The sequence below is a fragment of the Corapipo altera genome, unplaced genomic scaffold (genome assembly GCF_003945725.1).
Source record: "Corapipo altera isolate COAL_440 unplaced genomic scaffold, ASM394572v1 68, whole genome shotgun sequence".
Lineage (NCBI taxonomy): Eukaryota > Metazoa > Chordata > Aves > Passeriformes > Pipridae > Corapipo > Corapipo altera.
In genome coordinates, this window is record NW_020884919.1 from 1,375,616 (window position 1) to 1,397,001 (window position 21,386).

General features: G+C 47.6%; 1 protein-coding gene across 7 annotated transcripts in view; it reads left to right on the plus strand.

Moving 5' to 3' along the window:
- CACNB4 (calcium voltage-gated channel auxiliary subunit beta 4) overlaps positions 1–20,525 on the plus strand; it is a 75,770-nt gene extending 55,245 nt beyond the window's left edge. For 2 of the 7 annotated variants that reach the window (XM_027656359.1, XM_027656360.1), the window contains 9 exons: positions 692–768; positions 1,103–1,122; positions 1,232–1,312; positions 3,040–3,098; positions 5,064–5,173; positions 6,297–6,448; positions 6,876–6,971; positions 11,703–11,888; positions 15,234–20,525. In XM_027656359.1, the coding sequence (XP_027512160.1) occupies positions 692–768; positions 1,103–1,122; positions 1,232–1,312; positions 3,040–3,098; positions 5,064–5,173; positions 6,297–6,448; positions 6,876–6,971; positions 11,703–11,888; positions 15,234–15,494 (1,042 nt within the window). In that variant the 3' untranslated portion in view covers positions 15,495–20,525. Of the gene's footprint in view, positions 1–691; positions 769–1,102; positions 1,123–1,231; positions 1,313–3,039; positions 3,099–5,063; positions 5,174–6,296; positions 6,449–6,875; positions 6,972–11,702; positions 11,889–12,323; positions 12,884–13,009; positions 13,837–15,233 lie in introns of those variants that run through there. The other 5 variants (XR_003529846.1, XR_003529845.1, XM_027656362.1 and 2 more) reach the window with 5 other exon arrangements.
- The last annotated feature ends 861 nt before the right edge of the window (positions 20,526–21,386 follow it).

A 21,386-nucleotide genomic window follows, 5' to 3' on the forward strand; every position in this document is an offset into this window, starting at 1 on the left:
GGTATTTGCAGAGAACAGGCAGGGAGATGCTGATGGGGAGAAACAGGAAAATCTGTGTTTGCCTTCAGGGAAGAGCAGTAATTCAGTGTGAGGGGTAATGACAGCAATTTCTCGCAGTTTTGTGTCCCCGTGGTCAGCTCAGTGCTCAAAGACTCCCTGATTTTTTTTTTCCCAGCTTTTCTCAAGGTTGTGGCTTTTTTCTTACTTTTTTTTTTTTTTTCCCCTCTCTCCATTTCAGCCAGTTTATGACTTTTTTCATTCAACTTCCTTTTATCCTTCACCTCCCAGCCTGGGCTTTCTGGGGCTCCACCCTGCCAGAGCTGGAGATTGCAAATCCCTGGGAAAATACAAACTTGGGTCAGGGAGGTAAAGCTGAGGAAGGAAGTGTTTCCAGAACGACTGAACAGCATCAACTGTGCTCCTTTTAAATGGCTTTTATGATTTTTGGAAAAACTTCAGAGGGTCTCCGTGGACAGGGAGAGGATAACCTGGTTCAGTGAGGCACTCCTGGATTTGCATGATAAAACTCAAAGTTATGTTTAAAATAAACAGTTTATTTTTGAGCACCTTTGTCAGGCAGAGTCACTGAGATCTCTGTTACCCTGGGATTCCTCATGGGGCAGTTTCTCCCCAAAACCTCCCTCATTTGCATCTCTGGGTGCCTTAATAGGGACTCTTTCTGCTCCCCCAGGAAATCCAGTGGGAATTCTTCTTCAAGCCTTGGAGAAATGGTTTCTGGCACGTTTCGGGCCACACCCACTGCCACAGGTAAGACAAGATGTTATTTAGGGGAGCTCTTGTTGTTCTGTTTTCAAAACCACACGTGAGAAACGCAGGTTTTCCCCTTAGCTGAGCGACTAAGATGTTTTCCAGCAAAGTGCTTGTGTGTGTGGAGGGGGAGGAAGGAAAACAGCTGTTTCTGGCCGTGCAGGATTTGTTGAGGGGCTGGGAAAAACCTTGGGAAGAGTGGCAGCTGCTGCAGAATGGACAGAAGGACCAGTTTAAACAGGGGGACCAAAGGGAGAGAATTCCCAGTGCATGGACAGAGGGGTTTTCTGTTTGCACTGGGGTGTTTTAACCGAGTTCTCCTTTGGTCTTCCAGCAAAACAGAAACAAAAAGTGGTAAGTAGTGCTTTTGCTTTCATTTTATTTCATTCTAATCCACAATTCCCAGGATTTTCTTACGGATCTTGTTGGATAAATGATCTGAAGGGTTGTTTTCTTCTTCTAGACAGAGCATATTCCCCCCTACGATGTAGTGCCATCCATGAGACCTGTTGTCTTGGTGGGTCCATCACTCAAAGGCTACGAGGTACTTGCCATTAATTACTGTTTAATTACCTGTAATCTCCCTTAGTAATCCAGGGTGTGGGCCAGTGCAGCTGTTTTGTGATAACTTAAAGTGATCTTTGCTTAAATGATTACCCAAAATGTTCTGTAAGCACCAACAGCTTTACCTGGAGCCTGCACTGCACATCCACTCTTTTCAGTGCACTTATTCCTGATTAAACCAAGTCAGAAAAAAGAGAATTTGTGTTTTCTACAAGACAGAGTTGGAGCAGTCAAATTAAAGAGCTGGACTCCTCCCCACGTGTAACATTTTAGCCAAACCAGCACATGCTTTATACTTAATTAGCAAAAATATTTTCAGGGAGCCTCCTTGCTGTTCTCTTTTCACTTTAGCAGTATTTCAAATATATTGGCAAAGAAACTTTAACCCTCCTAAAGGGTTTGCCACCGTTCCACGTGGGAGTGGGCAGGATAACGTGCCCAGAAAACCAGGACACCCCTTTTTTGGGCTGCTGCAGATTGAAGTGAGCATTTCCCACGTGCCAAGTGAGCAGTTGGGTGAACTTCCCCATCTGTGAGTGTTGTGCTGAACCAGGAGCTAAATGAACATCAAATCAAAGCTACACTTCATTAAGCTTAATTAATGCTGCTGGTGCTTTATAGGATATAGTTAAACACACTGGAATGGCTCTTTTTGGAAGATTGCAACGTGGTGCCATTACTGGAGTAATAATGTTGTTATGCTGAGGGGTTTTTATAAGAATCTTTGAAGGTGCAGTTCATCAAAGCAGGAACTTCGTGTTCTTTGCTGCCTTTGAATTTTGTGGTGAAGTTTTTTTGACAGGAGTGAATTCCATCTGTGCTGCACCACAGATCAATTTGCCTCTCGAGTCTGAGGCTGTTTGTTAATCAAAACCTCCTCAAATATTTGAAATATTCAATATTCAAATAATTTGAAGTACTCAATATTCAAATAATTTGAAATATTCAATATTCAAATATTCGAAGTACTCAATATTCAAATATTTCCACTCTGCCTTTTTTTTTTCCCTGAAAGAAAACAATACTAAACACGACATCTTGAACATATAAATGTGTCTAAAAGTTAACACAGGATATTAATTTAAATTACAAACAGTGGTCTGCATAAGAGAAATGCTTGATCTTACTTTGCCACCTTCCTGGGGAAACTCTTTGGAGTATAATTTTTTTTCCTGGCTGAATTCTGAAGGAACCAGTTAGAAGGAGAGAAATAAAGTGGCAGAGGCCTGAGGGGGCTTTGATGGAGCTCCTGGCAGGTAACAGTTGTCAGCCCTGGGAAGGACAAGGAGCCTGATCAATAATGGGAATTCCAGAGGTGCCAGTTCATGGCCAGCAGTGGGAACATCCCATTCCTGTCTCTCTGAGAGGAGTGTTCTCCAGGAGAACAGTCACCCACCACCAGAAATCTTGCACCTGCAGTTTGAAGCCAACCCTGAGAATGTCACTGCAGGTTAAAAACCCAAATAATCTGTTCAACCTGAGTTATCCCACCTGGTTGGGCCGTGTTTGGGAATGAGACTCTGGGAATGGGCTGCTGTGGGAAGGGGTGAGGAAGGGGCAGGGCAGGAGCAGCCAGGAATGATTGCTGGGGTTGATTGTTGGCCATATCCTTACCTTCTACTCACCTCTTTCCTTCCTTTTCCTTCCTTTTCCCTGCTTTTCCTCGCTGTCCACCCTCCCTGTCCCCCCTTCCTGCCCTCTGCCAAGGTGACAGACATGATGCAGAAAGCTCTCTTTGACTTCCTGAAGCACAGGTTTGATGGCAGGTGAGAAGCACTGCCCTGCTCGTGCTGCTTTTGCCCACGTGTTACTAACATTCCAGTGGGGTGTTTTTCATTTTGGATGCATGTTCCAGTCTTATTCACTGCCCTTTCTTCACCACTGAGGAGTGGAACACAACTAACATCCTACTGTCTCCATTTCTGCTGGGTCTGGGGCAGGATTTCTCAGTTTAACACAATAATTCCTTTGCAGTAGTTTCCCAACACCTGAGAAGAATCAGCTCTTAGATATTCTTTATTTAAGCCTTTATTTTGGCTGCTCTGAGCAGTCAAAAATAACCAGAAAAGGTGGTTTGAAGAAAGAAATACTGAGAACTAAAATATAGAAAAATAAGTTTGTCAGGGCTTAAAAAAAAAAATATAAGGAGGGTTCATTCTCAGCTGGAGCACAGGGAATATTTCCTGGGGAGCTGTGAGGAGGATAATTTGGATTTCTTTGCTAGGAGCACAGGCTTGTCCATGGCATCTCTGCCTCTTCCCTGGGTAAGTGACTGCTGCATCTTTGGGATGTTCTGCCCTTCCTTCTTCCCAGTTTATTCAGAATATTCTAACTGGGAAAAGGAACTTAGCTGTTCTAGCCAGTATATAACACCACGGGTAGAAATACCTAAACCATGGGCACTGGGATGGGGAAAATCATGTGGAGAAGAGCTGGAGCAGGATTTATGGATTTTTGGGAGCTGAACTGATACATACACAGCTCAGACAAAACGTTTAATGATCAACTTCTGTGCAGAACAATCTCCTCTCCTGCCCTGTTTGGAGGTGCCCAGTTCAAGTGATTTTCTGGGAATCCTAATTCCATTAGCAGCATTGGCAGCTGGATCAGGTGGAGTGTGGGATTTCAGCATTGGAAGGTTAAGTGGCAGCAGCAAACTGATACCATTGATTTTTGCTCTGAGTAACTTCAGAAAAGCTGCTGCTTGGTCCTCCTGCCAACTTTTATGGCTTTGTGGTCTTCCTCCTCCCCCCTCCCCTTTTCTGTTTCTTTCTTTCCATCTCTTCTGCAGTTTTGTGACAGGTCCACGTTCCCAAGAAGGGAACTGACTGTCCAAGGAAAAGCCTTTCAAAAGGCTGCAGTGGGACTTGGCTCCTTCCCCACCTCTGAATTCCCTGTGCTTTGCCAGCTCCTTCCTTTGTAACCGCAGCCTCCTCTTCTGCCCAGGGAACCAAAGACCCACAATCCATTAATTTCTCTCGTTTCCATTTTAAATTCGTTTATACTTTTGGTCTCTGCTGTATTTTCTGGCAATACATTTATTGGTGAATTATTTAGAAAAATACCTGTACTTCTTTTGACCCCTCCATCTGATGGTTTCACTGGGAGCTGCATAAACCTCAGGTTTTGTGGGAAAGCTGCTGGTCATTCCCAGCTTGCTTCCTTTTCATTATTCATGGCTCTCTGGCTCATCCCAGGCCTCCTAAATGGATTTTGCGTGAAGGGATTGTGTGGTGTTTGTTTGATAACATTTTGTCTTGTCAGTTCAAGTAAATCTGGATCAGGTCGAGTAAATCAAGTAGATCAAGTGAAAAATCACCTCCCTTCAGTGAAAGAGGTGCAGTGAAGTTAAACTTAAGTTTAAGCAGTGCAAGGAGCTGTGGTTTAACTTCTTTTTCTCTTGTCCATCCAAGTCAGACCCGTGTAACTTGTGATATTCATGGGACTGTGTAAGTTCATGTAGGAGAGGAGTGAGTTGGGAGGAGGGAAGTTAATTAATGCACTAAGAATGGCAGAAACTACATCCCAGAGTCTCCAATAGCTCAGGGAAGGGAAAATCCCTCACAGTTACCCAGCAGTTCCCTTCAGTTGTTCTGGAGTGATGACAGAACTCAGCTGGAAAACGTGTCTGAGGGGTGTCTGGGTGGGTGTGCCCTTTGGAATGGGATGTGCCTGCAAATCCTGCAGATCTGAGCCCTGTGCTTGTGCTGTGTCCGTGTTCCCTGTCCCAGGATATCCATAACCAGGGTGACAGCTGACATCTCCCTGGCCAAGAGGTCTGTGCTCAACAACCCCAGCAAGAGGGCCATCATCGAGCGCTCCAACACCAGGTCCAGCCTGGGTAAGGCACCGGCACACAGGGAATTCTGGCCCTGGATTTCAGCCTTCAAGGTCATAGAAGGACGGGAGGGACCCCCAAGGATCATCAGTCCAACCCCTGGCCCTGCACAGACACCCCAGCAATCCCCCCCTGTCCCTCAGAGCGTTGTCCAAACCCTCCTGGAGCTCTGGCACCACTGCCCTGGGGAGCCTGGGCAGTGCCAGCCACCCTCTGGGGGAAGAACCTTTCCCTGAGATCCAACCTGACCCTGCCCTGGCACAGCTCCAGCATTCCCAAGATGCCATCAGTGTGTCCACAGCATTTTACTGGATAACCCCAAGTTGGCCTCCCAGCACCTTCTCCCTGTGCTTTTAATCCCACATCACAGGGTGCCAAAGAGCTTGCACTTGTCCAGCCAAGGAAAACACGGCATTCCTCACCCTGGGACCAGTTTGGGGTTTTATGGTGAACATCTACAGCTTAATTTTGCTGTTTAGCCATGAGATTCTGGCTCTTCCCCCTCTCCCTGTTGTTGTGACCGCTGGATGAATTTTGATTTGGACTCCACGGTCTTGGAGGTCTTTTCCAACCTCAGTGATTCTGTGATGGGATGATTCCATGATCACTTCCTGCACAGAGGTGGAGATTTATGTGCAGCATGTGCATGGTGTGTTTTTAAATAACACCCTGTCAGTTATTTGACATAAGTGGGTTTTTGTGGTTATAGAACTAGGAGGTTCTGCTTTTCACAGAGACCCTTCTTTAAGTTAAGTCAGAGTTATAATATCAGAACAAAAAAATGCTTTAAGGAATATCCAAACACTTGCTGATTAAAACAAAAAATCTTGTGACTCCCAAGCTGTTTGGCAGATTTGGAAAATGTACTATTTTATGTTACTAGATATTTAATTGTGCCTAACATTTAAGACACTGATACTATAAAGGAACATGGCACATCTGTGCTTTCAGGCAGCAGAATTGTCTCAGAGGTAATATTTATTTTTAAAATGCCTTGAGTAACAGGTTATTTTATGGAAATTACATAAATTCCCCTACAGACTCTATGCAGGCAAGTGGGTGATGGTATTTTTGTCTCAGTGCTGTGGGGTTGGATGGTTTCACCTGCTCTGTTTTCCTTCCCCAGCTGAAGTGCAGAGTGAGATTGAAAGGATCTTTGAGCTGGCAAGGTCCTTACAGCTGGTTGTCCTGGATGCAGACACTATAAATCACCCTGCCCAGCTTATCAAGACATCTTTAGCCCCAATTATTGTCCATGTGAAAGTGTCCTCTCCAAAGGTAAAGCCTCTCACCTTCAAATCCATGGGAGGGACCTGCAGGGCAGGGTGGGAGGGGATGGAATCTGCACCTGAAGGGGGAAAAAGGTGACATCTGCAGCTGTGGTGCCACAGCCCATCCAGCAATCCAGGAATTCTGTACGTGGACATCATTTTCATGGTGTTCTCTTGTCAAAAATAAATTGTTACTTCAAGCAGAATCAAGCAAAATCTCACTGCATTTTAAACTTTTCCAAGGGATCAAACGTGGTGCAGAGGGAGACGTGCCCAGCTCTCAGAGGGGTTTATCAGAAAGCTTTGGGCTGGTACTCAAGGGCAGTATTTTGTGGAGAGCTTCTGACCTTGGAAGTCCTCCAGTGGGATGTCAGGCTGAGCTTTGGGGAGATGACAGACCCTTGAACTCACCTCTTCCCCTTTCCTCCCGTCAGGTTTTGCAGCGGCTGATCAAGTCCCGGGGGAAGTCACAAAGCAAACACTTGAACGTGCAGTTGGTGGCAGCTGATAAACTGGCACAGTGCCCCCCAGTAAGTACAGCAGAAAGGCTGAGGAGCCTGTGACACGTGGGGTTGTGCTGATTCCTGCTGTGTTGGCCCCCCTGCAGAGCCCAGTCCATCCCTTATCGCTCCCTGTGTGGTGGCTCAGGCAGCCCTGCCCCTGCCCCCTGATCCGCTCTGACTGCCAGGCACAAAGTGCCTGCTGGGACTTTCATCCTGGTTATCTCCTGAGCTGGCTTTGCTTTTGGGCTCTGGCAGGGTGACAGGGCAGGGATGACGTGTAGGGGACAACAGCTCTGTCACTCCATTAGCAAACTACACCATTGGTGGAGCCCCAGGTCCCAAGGGACAAAGTCTGAACCTCCTGGTTTGGAGTCTCCTTTCACTGCACAGAGGGGTGTGTGCAGGCCTGTGATCCCTGATCCAGCCAAGCCATTGCCTCATGGGAGCACAGTCACTGCCCTCCCACCTTTGGATCCAAGGCCCTGCCTCCTCACCTGGAATCACCTGCCTGCTCCAGGAGCAGAGGGCCTGGAACGCCCACCAGGGAGGTGTGTGGGGACAGGCTGGGCAGGGGTTTGGGCAGGGCAGCTCAGACTTGCTTTTGCCTTTGGAAACCACCCCTGGTTTCTGTCACAGAGATGGTGGGAACAGCCTTGGAGGTGGCTCTGTGTGGGATCTGTGTGGGACATTGGGGTGGGAATGCAGAGACCAGTGCTGGTACCAGGGCAGGGGTCAGACAGCCCAGCCTGGGGCTGCTGATTTCCCACCTCTCCTGTGCCAAAGAACTGCTCTTGGAAATCAGCTTAATTCCCAGAAATTCTAATAGGCACTGGCAAGGTTTCCATGTCACTTAAAACTGCAAAGTGCTGACAGAAGAAATCTTGGAACCATCTAGGAACAAATCTGGGAGCTCAGCAGAGGGAATGCCCGGCCCTAATGGTCAGACAGTGCCTCTGGAACACTTTGCCTTGTGTTCTGCAGACCCTGAAGAGGTTGCCTCCATGTCAGATGGGTTTTATTCTCAATTCAGATTTGAGCAACAAAGCTCAAGCAGCCTTTGTCCTGGAGTAATGATCCTCAAGGATTGACCTCCATGGAACTTAACTTGGCTTTGAATGCTTCTTCAGATCCCAAACTTCACAGCCACCTCCCCTCTGGTCCCCAATGGCCATAAAAAGAGAGTTCAGGTATTTCTGGGCACTCCCCCTAAATTACAGGGATAGTTGTTGCTTTCTAACTGTTCCAGGTGCTGGGAATTGAGGCTGAGCCACATCTCCTGGAGGCCTCGTGGCCCTCCAGTGTCCCAGAGCCACTGCTGGGGCTGTTTGTCTGAAAACACCCTTTTCAGGCTGACACTCAGAGAGTGCAGGGTGTGTTTGCTCAGCAGTTTCAGACACAAAATGAATAATAACTAATGAGGACGTGTGGAAACTCTGAATTTTGGCAGGTTTTGGTGCAGATTCACACTGAAGTGTTAAAAAGCAGAGGAGAAAGGTCACAGGCTTAACTGAGCTGCGATCTCTTAAAATGCTGACAAATTCCTGTGAGCCCTTCAGGCCCCACTGACTAAACCACATTTGTACCCTGTTGTGTAGAACGAAATAATTCTGTAAAACACATCCCTTCCTGCCCCCCCAGGGGTGTGAGGGAACTGGGGCTGCCCCTGTGTGAACAGGCTCGTGGTGTTTGCACTGAGCTCACACCCAGCACAGCCCACTGCCATTCTTCCCCTGGGAAAGGAGTTTCCTTTGGCACCTGCAAGACAACCCTGGGCATGTTCCACAGCCTTTTTTTTTTTTTCTCTTTAGACAGTGATTTCTTCTTATTCAGCTTTATTTTGCTTACAGTTAAAATGAGGCAAATTGCCCAGAGAAGCTGTGGCTGCCCCTGGATCCCTGGAAGTGTCCAAAGCCAGGTTGGACAGGGCTTGGAGCAACCTGGGCTGGTGGAAGGTGTCCCTGCTCATGGCAGGGGGTGGGATGAGATGGTTTTGAGGTCCCTTCCCACCCAAACCATTCTGTAATTCCATGATTCTGTGAAAATATCAATGTTGTATCTTGTTGGTGCCTTGTGGCACTTGGATTGTCCGTCCCAGGACCTGCTAAGCTCTGCCTTAAACCCCAGTCCTGTAACTCTATTCTGGTGCCTAAGGCAGCAAGGTGAGGCCCCACCTGGATAAGAAAACTCTTTCCAGATATCACAGACATGCATGAAACCCTCCTTGCTCAGAGGCTCTTCTGCCCTGCCGTGCCCAGGAGCCTTCTCAGAAGCCAGCTCAGCACTTTGCTCTGGGTGCTGGGAAGGAAGTGATTGCTGACTTAGAGCTCTCCAAGGGACATGACAGCCCTGGTTAGGTTTAAATTCAAGTTGATCCATGATTTAATTAAGTAAAAGTATCCTGCTAAGAGCAAAGGTGCTGCTCTCTCTCCCCTGCTTTGTGGATCTCTCCAGTTCCTGCAAGAGGAGAACTTGGAGTGTTTGTTTGAAGTGAACCACCCAATCCTCACTTTTCTCCTGTGCTGAGAGCAGCCTTAAGGAATCAGCCAGTGCTGCATGTCTAGACATTTTAAAAATAGCTGTCTCTTTGGGCATATCTGAGTTCAGGAACTGCTTTCATTATTAATTCCTTGCTAATCTCTCTCTGATGCTGCTCGAGCCCGTGTTAAGCACTGCAGGACTCCAGGAATATTACAGGACTCCAGGAACTCCACTGCAGGAACATTGTGTGGCTCAGAGGAACATGAACTGCACTAACTGTGCATCTTCAAATACAATGGTCATAAACAGTTCCTTGGGGTTGTTTTTTAAACTTTTGACCATGCTCAGAGAGGGTACAAACCCCTCTAAGGCTATTGGACACAGCCTAAAAAATAACTGCAATTATACTCCAGCAGAACTGAAAGGCATTGGCATCATTAAAATGTAATTAAGATATATCTACAAGTTGAAATTCTTTCCCCTCTCAGGTACACAGTGGTCCTGCAGCAAACCAAAAGAAAGAGCAGAGGGCAGTGGCCACTAATTTTCTTTCCTGTGTATCACTTGAGAATCCCAGGATCTGGGAATGCTCCTGTCATCACTGTTTCATGCATATTGTAAGAAAATACAGCAGAGAATGAAGAGCACTGTAAGGAGAGCTGGGGAGGAATTGCTTTACTCCATGACCCTTACAAACAAGCATCTTCTTAAAAGATTCTTTCCTGCCAAATCCCTGGAAATAGAGACACCCAGTGTGAGCAGAACTGTTAAACACCAGAGAAGAGCTGAGTGTTTCCTCTGTCCTTATTTTCCCTGTGCAGCCCTGGACTCGGGATCCTGCCAGGGGACATCCAGTGACAGCCTGAGAGGCTCCCCAGTCCCAGGGTTACTTTACAGTGAAATATTAAAAAGGTGACAGTTCTGCTGCAGCTGTTAAGAGTTCTTCTTGCCTAAATCCAACTCAGTTCTTTATTTAGGAAAACACAATTTTACTCCCAAGTGTAATCGTTTACTTTCAATCTTTCCAAAGCAAGATATATGTGAGCAAGCCACATTCTTTTGCTGCCTGATTTAACCATGTTTTAATTAATAACTTCTTCCACAAGTGATGATGTGAGTGATAGACTGGAATGTGAGGTGTAGCAGCAGGGGGGTGAATAGCAAAGAGGGTGAAAATGCTGTAGATAAATAGAGGAGCAAAGCAAACTCTGAATTGGACTGAGGGATGCAGTGTTAGGAATATTCTGATTCGATGGAAGCTCTTTGCTGGCAGAGGAGAAACATTTCTCTCCCGTGCAGAGAAGAGAGAATAAATTAAAAGATAAATAAAATGGCTTTATTATTTTAAATCTTACTCTGTGTGCATGGGGAGCTCTGTACAAACACGTGGAGGAGCAGCAGCCTGTGGTTGGTATCAGTTGCCCTTCACACCCGCAGCACCTGCACTTGTTATTGCCATTTCCTGTGCTCTTTTCACAGCATTTTTCAAAGTTAAGATTAGAGATGAGATATGAAATTGAACTGCTGAAAATATGGTTGTGTTTCCCTCGAGGGGCTCAGCTGGTGATGGCTGGAGAGCAGGCAGGAGTGTCCAGACAGGCAGGAATGAAGGGAGGTAAAGCCAGCACATGGACATAGTGGCTGAAGAGTTCCCTGAAGCAGGAATGCTGCTGGTATCAGCACTGCCTGCTGTGGGAATGGTTTTAGGGGCATCATCACTGGAAATAAATAAATTCCTTAAGGAGTTTTGTGCCTTTGAGGTTGGAAGGGCTCACGTGATTCGTGGTGACCCTCGGGGATGGGTTTGGTGGCTCCCAAGAGCTTTGGTGCTTGGTCATCTTCTAAACCCATTTTGTTTTGCACCCACAGAATCATCACAGAATCATGGAATGGTTTGGGTTGGGAGGGACCTTAAAGCTCATCCAGTTCCAGCCCCAGCACCTTCCACTAACCCAGGTTGCTCCAAGCCCCATCCAGCCTGGCCTTGGACTCTCCCAAGGATGGGGCAGCCACAGCTTCTCTGGGCAACCTGTGCCAGGGCCTCCCCACCCTCCCAGCCAGGAATTCCTTCCCAATCTCCCATCTAGCCCTGCTTTGTTTCAGTGTGACTCCATTCTTCCTTGTTCTATCACTCCACACTGTCATAAAATCCCCCTCTCCATCTTTCTTGTCGGCTCCTTCAGCGATCCCACTCCGTGATCCCTGTGTGCTGACTCCTAAGGGTTTAGCCTGGCCAGAGGTGTTTGCCATGTCCTCATTTCCCTGTGTGCCCCTGCCCAGGACATGTTTGACGTGATCCTGGACGAGAACCAGCTGGAGGACGCCTGCGAGCACCTGGCCGAGTACCTGGAGGCGTATTGGCGAGCGACCCACACCACCAGTACCACCCCCCTGACCCCCCTGCTGGGCAGGAACCTGGGATCCACCGCCCTCTCCCCGTATCCCGCCGCCATCTCGGGACTGCAGGTAGGAGAGCCCGGCCCTGCCCACCCAGCCCTGCCCTCCAGGTGGGTTTGGTCACTCCTGGGGGGGGGGGACGTGTGAACTGGTTTGTACAGCGTGACTCGTGTTTGCTCCCTGTTTGGCCACTGCCAGCAGGGACAGGCAAGCTGAGGGGTGTAACCAAGTGAGCAACCACTCACTCAGCCCAGTGCTGAAACACCAGCACTGCTCTGCCTTCAGTGGGAATTAAAATGCCCAGCAATTCCCTCCAGCCAGCTCTATAACCATCCCTTTTATTCCTCCCCTCCTCGCAAAAAAACCCTCCATACTTGTATCAGCAAAACCCCTTCCCCTTTTTTGGGTTCTTTTGAGTGTGACTATAAGACATTCTTTTTTTTTTTTTTTTTTTTTTTTTTTTTTTTACCCATTGAAAAAAATTGTGACCCTTTTTTTCCACAGGGATAGCTCAAACTCGGCTGAACTTTGACACTTCAATCGTGGCATGTAAATAGTCCTTAATGAGAAGTACGTGCTTTATTAAGTTTGCAAACAGACTTTTTTTTTTGGTTTTTTTTTTTTTTTTTTTTTTTTTTTGAGTTGTGGGGGCGGGGGGGGATCAGGATTGCAGGGAGCTCTGTGTGCCTGGGGGGGGGGGAACCTCCAGGAGTGTCACTTGTTAATAATGTCTGTCAGAAATAGAGCTGAGCCAATGACCCCGAGTGAATAATTCACCTGACAGATGTACCGTCTGCTCTGCTTGTAGAGTGTCTGGAAGCAGGTAACAGTGGTGGTTTCAGTGTTGCTGTGAGGGAGCTGCACTGCCCTGCAGGTGCACAATTCCCAGCACTTAATGCCCTGCTTGGTTTCATTAGGAGCAGCAAGTCTCTGTCTCCTAGCTGAGTGCACAAGCACTGCTCTGTTACTGATGACATGCACATGTAAACTGTTGTTTCCATTCTCACTTGCCTTAAAATTTCAGTTCTCCATCCCTCCATGCCAATAAAATGCCATCTGCAGAACTTTTTTTCACCTCTTCAGTTTCATTTTGAGCACTGGGTGTATCCACAGAATTTTTTTCAGGCATTTATTTCTCTCTGATCAATGGACACCAGCAATAACTGTGCAATGTTGCTCCATTTACTTAGGGAAAACTCACACTGAAGATGAAAATCACCCCTGTGCAGTGGGCTGGCTGAAGGTATGCATCACTTAATCCCCACTCCACCCGGATTCTGAAGGGTTTCGGTGGGATGACTGGTGCTGGTGCTCTGCAGAGGGGTAAATTTCTCCTGGAGTCAGTGATGCCCACCCAGAGGCTGCAGGGTTTGGCTTGTGGTGCCACTGAGGGTGCAGGCCCTGAGGTTTGCCATGGTTGTCTCACAGTAAGGACTTCCCCCATCCCCATGGGCCACATGGAGGTTTTATGCCAGTCCAGGCCATCAGAAGGATTTGCATCAGTTGTCACTGTAGTGATGTGTGTGGTAATTAGGGAGCACTCACGCTAATTAAACCGGCAGAGGTGCTTATGATACTGCAAGATTTTACATTACTTACGACCCTGATATCTCAGGGACTGAAATCCAAAAGCCCAGAGCCTCGTGTGACAGTGACACTGATCCAGATGTGCTGGGACAATCTGTCCCTGCTTCACCCAGCCAGGATTTGGGAGTCTCCCTTTCCTACCTGGCTGTGCCTTGGACTTCAGTTTACTGAGAACTGAAACCTGTGACTGAACTCGTGACTCAGGGAGGTCATGAGGGTGCAGTGAGGTGGCACAGAGGGCACAGGTGACAGGGCTGGGGCTGCCACACCTGGGCCTTGGGAATCACCTCCCTTAAAGGGAAGTGTCCATGCCAAGCAGCGGGTGTTCCCAGTCCTCAGCAGGAAGAGGGAATTTGGTCATTGCCAGCATGGCCTGGAAAAATATTTACTGCCCAGAGAAGCTGTGGCTGCCCCTGGATCCCTGGAAGTGTCCAAGGCCAGGTTGGAAGGGGCTTGGAGCAACCTGGGCTGGTGGAAGGTGTCCCTGCCCATGGATCCAAAGTCCTCTGGGATGTAATCCCAAGTGTGACCACCCCAGGTGTGTCCCACACTGACACTTTGGGAAGGGAACAGCAGGATTGGGATGAACACACAGTGCAGGCAGGGGAGCTGGAAAGTTCTGGAAAGGAGCAGGTTGCAGCCAGAGAGGTAAATTACTACGGGGAAGGTGAGCAGAGAGAGTTACAGCTACTATTGATGAAATGATTATAGATCCAGATGGCATTTGTGTAGGTCAGATAAATAGAAGGATAATTTATAGTGAATCATGGAATCACAGACTGGTTTGGGTGGGAAGGGACCTTAAAGCCCATCCAGTCCCACCCCCTGCCATGGGCAGGGACACCTTCCACCAGCCCAGGTTGCTCCAAGCCCCGTCCAACCTGGCCTGGGACACTTCCAGGGATCCAGGGGCAGCCACAGCTTCTCTGCCCAACCTGTGCCAGCTGCTCCATCCCTGCCTGTCCAGGCTGTAACCTCACACCCACTGCTCCATCCCTGGATGTCCTGGGAGCCTTGGGGTGTAAATTCTGCAGGAAAACAGTCGCCAGGCAGAGGGTGAGGCAGCAGGAGGAAGGTTTTATGGCCCAGAGAGCAGGGGCTGGAGTTTCAGCACTGAGTTTGTCCTGATGGGTGCTGACACTCCTGAGAGGTTCAGTGTGTGATAACAGCACACAAAATGCTTACTTTAGGCTATTTCTTCGTTGTGCCAATTAACTAGCAAAAAATATGAACTCATTTTGTTCACGCGAAAAACGTAGGGCATTTTTGTATGGGAACGTGCAAATGTCGTGGGCTAAAACTTTTTAATTTATAAATTATCTCAGAAAAGGGTTTTCTGCCAATGTATTTAAAATACATTTTTTCAGCTGAAAGGATTTGTTAGCCTCTAATAATTTCAGCCTCCCCTTAGCTGCCTGCCTAAGGGTTTGGTCCTATGAAGGGTTTAAATAGGGCTCAGAGAAGCACCTTTTAAAAAAACCCCAACAAACACCTTCAGACGTTTTCCAAAACCACCTAAATCAACACTCGTAGATAGCAGGGTGACTGTTCTGTTCCTGATCAGAGCCAAGTGATAAATGCTGCCCCATCAGCTCACTCCCCATGCTCAGTGTGGTATCTAACAGGGCGGACACCGCCAGGCCCCCCCGCGGTCCTGCTTCCAGCTCCGGCAGCCCCCCCCCCCCCCCCCCGTGCCCTGTAGGAGCCAGGCTTTGTTAGGCAGAGCTCAGCCGAGGCGCACGGCCGGGGAAGGCCTCAGAGCGCGGTGTGAGAGGCGGTGCAGGGTGAGCCCCGAGCGGTACTAACTTGGCCCGTTTGGCCCCGCAGAGCCAGCGCGGGCGGCACGGCCCCCCGGCCCCGGAGAACTCTCCCGCCGAGCGCCGCGGGCTCGGCCCCCCGGACGAGAACTACCACAGCGACAGGGCTCGCAAGAGCAGGAACCGCTTGTCTTCCAGCTCCCAGCACAGCCGAGACCACTACCCCCTCGTGGAGGAAGAATTCTCTGACTCGTACCAGGACTCCTACAAGCCCCACCGGACCCGGGGGTCCCCCGGCGGGTACAGCCACGACTCGCGGCACCGGCTCTGAGCCACGGCCAGGATTCATCCCGTGGGAACCTCCCACATCCCGTAGCTAGGAATGAGAAAATCGAGTCATCTTCCTTTGGCAGGTGTGACGCCCGACACTCCGGTTGCACTCTGCTCTCATCAGTGTTAATTAGGGGCGACCGAACCCCACCCGGCCCTTCCGTTTCTGCCCGTCCATAGGGGTTGTTTTGGGGGGTTGGTTTTGGTTTTAATACATTTAATGCATTTGTAGCCGTATTTTTTTTCTCGTCGTTAGGTATTAGACACGTCCGTTTGTAATTCCGGGTACCTATCGAGGCACTTATAAAATGATTTCCTCTGCTGGAAATTCCAAATGACCAGTTCCAGTTGGAACCAATTTATAAACCAATTCCTGTTGGAATTTGGGTGAATTGACTGGAAAGTCGACGTGAGCATGTTGCAAACAGTTGGGAAAAAATAAAAACAAAACCAAACAACAACAAACGTACAAAGAAAAATCTGACAATTAAAAAAAATCACTGGAAGCCAGAGAGTCAGCTTCCAGTATTTGTCTGCTGGAATTTCCACTTCCAGTTTAGAATAAAAGGATTTCTATTCTGCTGATTTCTTTCCAGAATGGCTTTTTCACACAAACCAAATGTAAACTCTCGAGAGTGCCAAATATCACAAATTATTGCAGCAGTGACAAAACACTTTCCAGTTCGACGTTATTTTTAGACCTGGCACGAATGTTGCAGCCAAATTCTTTATTTCAGCCAGTCCTGATGGTTTTTGTCGGGACCAGCAGGGAGGAACTGAGACAGGAGAAGGGAAATAGGAACAGGAAAAGGAACAAACTCCACAGTTTGTGTGGTTGGAAGTTGGGAATAGCCTTTTTTCCCCTCTCGTTTACCTGAGTGCAGCTCCGAGTCCCCAAATGGGACAGGAGCGTAGAGACATCAGATTTTTTTCTCCCATTTTGCTCCTGCCTTTTAAGTGGGAAACAATCCCCTCCTCTTCCCCAGTGTGTGGAGTACCTACATTCCAGTACACCCATGTTCCATCTTCCCAAATCCACCTGTGAATGTCTGAAATTCCAGCATCGCACAAGAACCCTCCGGAAGATCGGGTTCCATTCCCCTCATGAAATCCAGGGGAAGGGAGAGGGGTTAAACAGTCACCACATACTGGTCAGAACTGCAATAAAAAGGGAATACCAGAAAAAAAATCTGCTCCCAGGGAGATCCTAGAGCTGATTCAAAGCTTTGGATTCCGTGAGAAATCCTCGGAGATATCGCTGCCTTACTTCCTACCAGTCATTTATTCCACCTACTGAGCGTTGAGTTCCTAAAAACAGATGAATTTCTGGGATTGGACCTTGTGTCTTACACGAGCAGTGAAGCCTTAGATCCAATGGGATTGAAATCCGACCCCACCTGACCATTTTGTACAACCAGAGCCTCCCGAAATTCCCCACCTCGTGCATTCCCTAGAATTGACACAACCGTGCTGAACTTGCATTTTTTATGCAGGTTCATGGCAAAACTACTCATTTTTTTTCAAGAATGAGCATCATTAACTTTTCTATTTGCTTGTTTTCCTCCCAAAGCCTGCTGAAGTCAGGCTTTGACAGCATGTAGCACTAAAGGAATTTCTGGAATATTATGGTTTCTTCTTTCTGGACCAGCTGGCAAAGCCCACTGGTGTTTCCAGCATCCTGGAGTCTCATTATCTTCTTGAGGTTAACGAGAGCAGTCATTAATCTCCCTTGTGGGACACCCCACACTGACACGTCTCCAGCAGCACTGAAAGGTGGCAGATGATGATTAATTATTTTTAATAACTCCACTGCCCAACAGGCAGCTCCAGCCCCGCTGGGTGATCCCAGTGGACCCGTTCCCAGGATAAAAATGGGAATGTCTGCATCCACTGGAGTCACAGAGTTGGGATGGACCTGCCAGCCCTGGTGCTGCCCAGTTTCCTCCGTCTGAAGATGCCAAAGGAGCTGAGGAAACACGGCAGGATCTGGCCTGGGAGCAGCAGCTGCAGCTGCCTGCTCCAGCATTCCCTGCTCCAGGAATTGTCCAGCCCTTTTTCCATGTACAGCCCAGCACCTGCATGAGAAAGGAGGCCTTAGGCTGAACATTTCTCTCTCAGCTTTGCCCAGTTCCCTCTTTGTGCATCGGAGTCCTGATGGCAGAGGAGCCGTAGAACCCTCCCAGCAGCTGCTTCTCCTCCTCCTGCAGTAGCATTAGGAACCATTAGGGATCATTAGGGATCATTAGGGATCATTAGGGATCAGCTCATTAACTGCTTGCAGATATTTGCAGGTCGCTGCCAAGCACCCACATAGATTTTTCTAGAGCCTTTTGGAGCCTTGTTTCTCAGTCTTCCATGTCAGGCCAGGCAAGGGAAGGATCCACACCTGCACAAACCCACCCCCTGAAGCATCTCAAGTGCCAAAACTGCTTTGTTTGGAATAAAAACAAGCTTGTGAGGGAAGTCTTGGATCGTCCTGAGGTCCTTCATTACGTGGGCTTAAGTTGCATTTACTCCTGTGTGTTAATTAATTTCTCCCACTGCCCAATCCAAATTAATACAGGGAACCAGTCAGGAGTGATCCAGGTTTCCTTCCTTGCTGGGGATTTTTATCTTTTGAAAACAGATATATCTGTAAGTACAAATAAACCAGCTGTGCTATGGATCCTGCATTTATTCAAAACAGTCTCTGTTTTAAAAAGGAATTTATTTTTAGGGCACCCAGTAATGAGTAAAAGCTGTGCTGGGGATCAGTGTTTCTGTCAGAATTCCAGCACTGCTGGATTGGGATTCATGATTTAGCCAATAAAGGTGAGAACAGCAATCTCTACAGACAAAATTCGGTGCATTCCTGTGTTTGTGAGTCAATTAACGAAGGATTTTAAAGTTCTTAAAAACCCACTTTAAAGACAGTTAATTGTTAAATTTCAACTCCAGATCCTTCCTCCTTGGCAAGTTGTATTGGACACGTTCAGGTTCTTTTACTGGTGCCAAACATTTATCCCATGGGATTTATCCCAGCTGAAGATGTTCGTAACTTTGTGTTCAGTTTGATGCCAAATCCTCTGAATTCAGTTTGGTCTCAGCTCCGCAGAATTCCCTGAAACATCCCAGGATCTCCTGTCTTTCCTGACTTCACCATTTCAGAATAATTTTGCTAATCCCATTGCTCCATATCCCACTGATTTGGGTAAGTCAGGGCTTCTGATACTCATTTTTTTCTTCAATAATGGATTAAATGTGGCCTCTGCTGTATTTTCTTCCCCAAGTTCAGTCCTTCTGAAGCTTGTCCTTGGTTCCACATTCCTGATGGGTTTTTAAGGCAAAATAATTAGCCCAGTTTATTTTCTATAGGAAAGTAAAGGTGTGTCTTTAAAAATAAAGGGAAACTTTAATAATGTTGAGAAATACATGTAAGGAATTAACCCGGAGAAAGAGCAAAAAATGCTCCCGAGGATTGAAATTCTAGGATTGAAATTTAAGATTTCTTTCATTACGTGTGGAATCCACTCAAGAATTGGGGTATTGTCATTAAATCCATACAGAGAATTTGGGGAGAAGGTGGGGATTCTGTAAAATGCTACTGAGTGTGTCATTCCTGTATTCCTTTGGAACTGGGAGTGGCCTTGGCTCGGTGTCAGTGATGGTTCATAGACCTGCCTTTTCCCCCCAAATTCCCACCTGGAGCAGATCCTACTCCTGTCTTCTCCAGGAGCAGGGTCTGACCAGAAATGTCACATCCTGACCATCACCTGCCTGACCAGTATTCCCTGAAAACCAAAATGTACTTAAATTTATCCCCCTTATCCCCTCTGGTGTTAATTCCCGGAGTGAGGAAATCTCACGGACAGGACAAAATAATCTGTTTTTCCAACGGTGTAAAACCAGAGCCAGGAAAAAGAAGCACATTTGTAATAGCACAAATTTCCAAGAATCCCACTCCTGCCTTCGGCATCGTGTTTTTTGGGAACCAGGGGGACATTTTTTGACCCAGCAGCAGTGGGTTTATGGCATTTTTGCTCCCTTTCCTCGCTGCCTGATCCTTCAGCAGTTGGTTTTGGCACTTTGCACACGGGATTGATTTTTCAATAACTTGTAGTCCTTCCACGCCAGTGAATTAGCGACAGAAGCTTTCAAAATCCGAAAGCCCAGTGCATCCATTTCTGCTGGAATCACATTAATTCCTTCAGGTTTGGCCAGTGTGTAGATTTTGGGTGTGACTGAGGAATATCCCACGATGCACCCGTGGTCAGGAATGAGAGACTCCCAGTAAATATATTGTTGGGGCTACAGGGCTTTGAGGTGGGGGAGAGAAGAGTCCCAGCACCCAAAAATTCCACTGATATTCCTGAGAATTTCAAACCTAAAGGGAAGTGAGGGGTGTGGGGCCAAGGGCTGGGACACACCTGAGTCTCTCCTCGTGCAGAGAGGGAGAGTCAGCCAGGCCCTAAATCACACCAAATGCAAATTTTGGGTGAGTAGAGGGGGGGGGAGAAGGATGGGAACAGTCATTCCAACTGCAAACTCTGCACCTTGGGCTTCTCAGACCCCGGAAAAATCTCCGTTTCTCAGCCAGACTGGGTCCCAGTGGGAGCTGGACAGCGCTGCCTCCAGCCTCACCGGGAGCCAGTCCAGAGTCTGGTGAAGACACTGCTGCCTTTACTGGGAAAAGACTTCCCCAAGCTGGTGTTTTCTGCTGGTTTGCCCTTTGTTTCCCCCATAGATCCTGTGTGTGTAGCACCCGACAAGGCATGTGGGTCCAATATACTATGCAATGTGTACAGTGGTGCATGCTCTGCTCTCCCTCTGCTTTTAGTGGCTTTCAAAGAAAAACTCCAAAAAAAAAAAAATTATATAAAAATAAATAAAATAAAACTAAAGTGGTGTTATTTTTGTGACCAGGATCATGCAGACTTGCATGCCCATAGTATCCTCATTTCTATGGATTCGTTTTCTGGAATTTAGATGTACAAAGACGAACTGCATTACAGTTAACTTTTCTACAATAAATGAGCCAAAAGTACAAACCGTTGGAAAGTCTCTCCGGTCTCTTTGTGTCCTGCACTGAGGTGGGAAAAATGCTGGGAAGAGCTCCGAGGAGCCCGAAATCCTGTGGCATTTCTGTTGTTTGCCAGCAGCTTTTGGCAGGGTTGCATTTTTAGTGGGATTTTCACGACACCCCGAAGAAGGGGCCGCATCTGCTCCGAGAAATAAATGATGTTTATTTTTGTAACGATCTGCTCTTAAATAGCTGCTGCTCAGGAGCACAGAAATCCAGATGATTCCTCGCTGCTCCAGCAGGGAGTGGAATCCTTGCAGCCAACTGCTCCGGTGGAGGATCCTTGGGAATGTTCTGGGTTTGGAGCTGGGCCTCGGTGTCATCTCACAGTAGAATCGGTTCCGAGAGAGAAGGACAAGTGACAGAACGATGGCAGGTGTCAAGGATTGGACCTTTAAAAGATAACTGAGTTTATCACAGAATGATTAAGGTTGGAAAAGGCCTCCAAGCCCTCCCTGTGCCCACCTTGTCACCAGCCCAGAGCACTGAGTGCCACATCAAGGCCTTGATGGTGTCCTGGAAAACTGGAAGCACTGGGAGATGCTGCCTCTTCCCAAAGAGTGACCGGCAGGAACCAGCAACTTCCCAGAGATATTGTGATGGCCAAAAAAACAGCCTTGGAAGGACAGGAGGACGTGGACCAGGTAAGCTGCTTTTACATTGGCAGTTTGACACCCCTGATGCTTTCAGAATTCTGTTTAATTGGATTTTCTGGTCTGTGTGTGTTCAGAGTCAGATCTCAGCGTATGGGTTTTCATCTGAGCTGTTGATAAAAAGCAGAACATCCTCCAAATAAATATAGCTGAGCAAGAAATGCCTTTTTTGTGTGTTTTC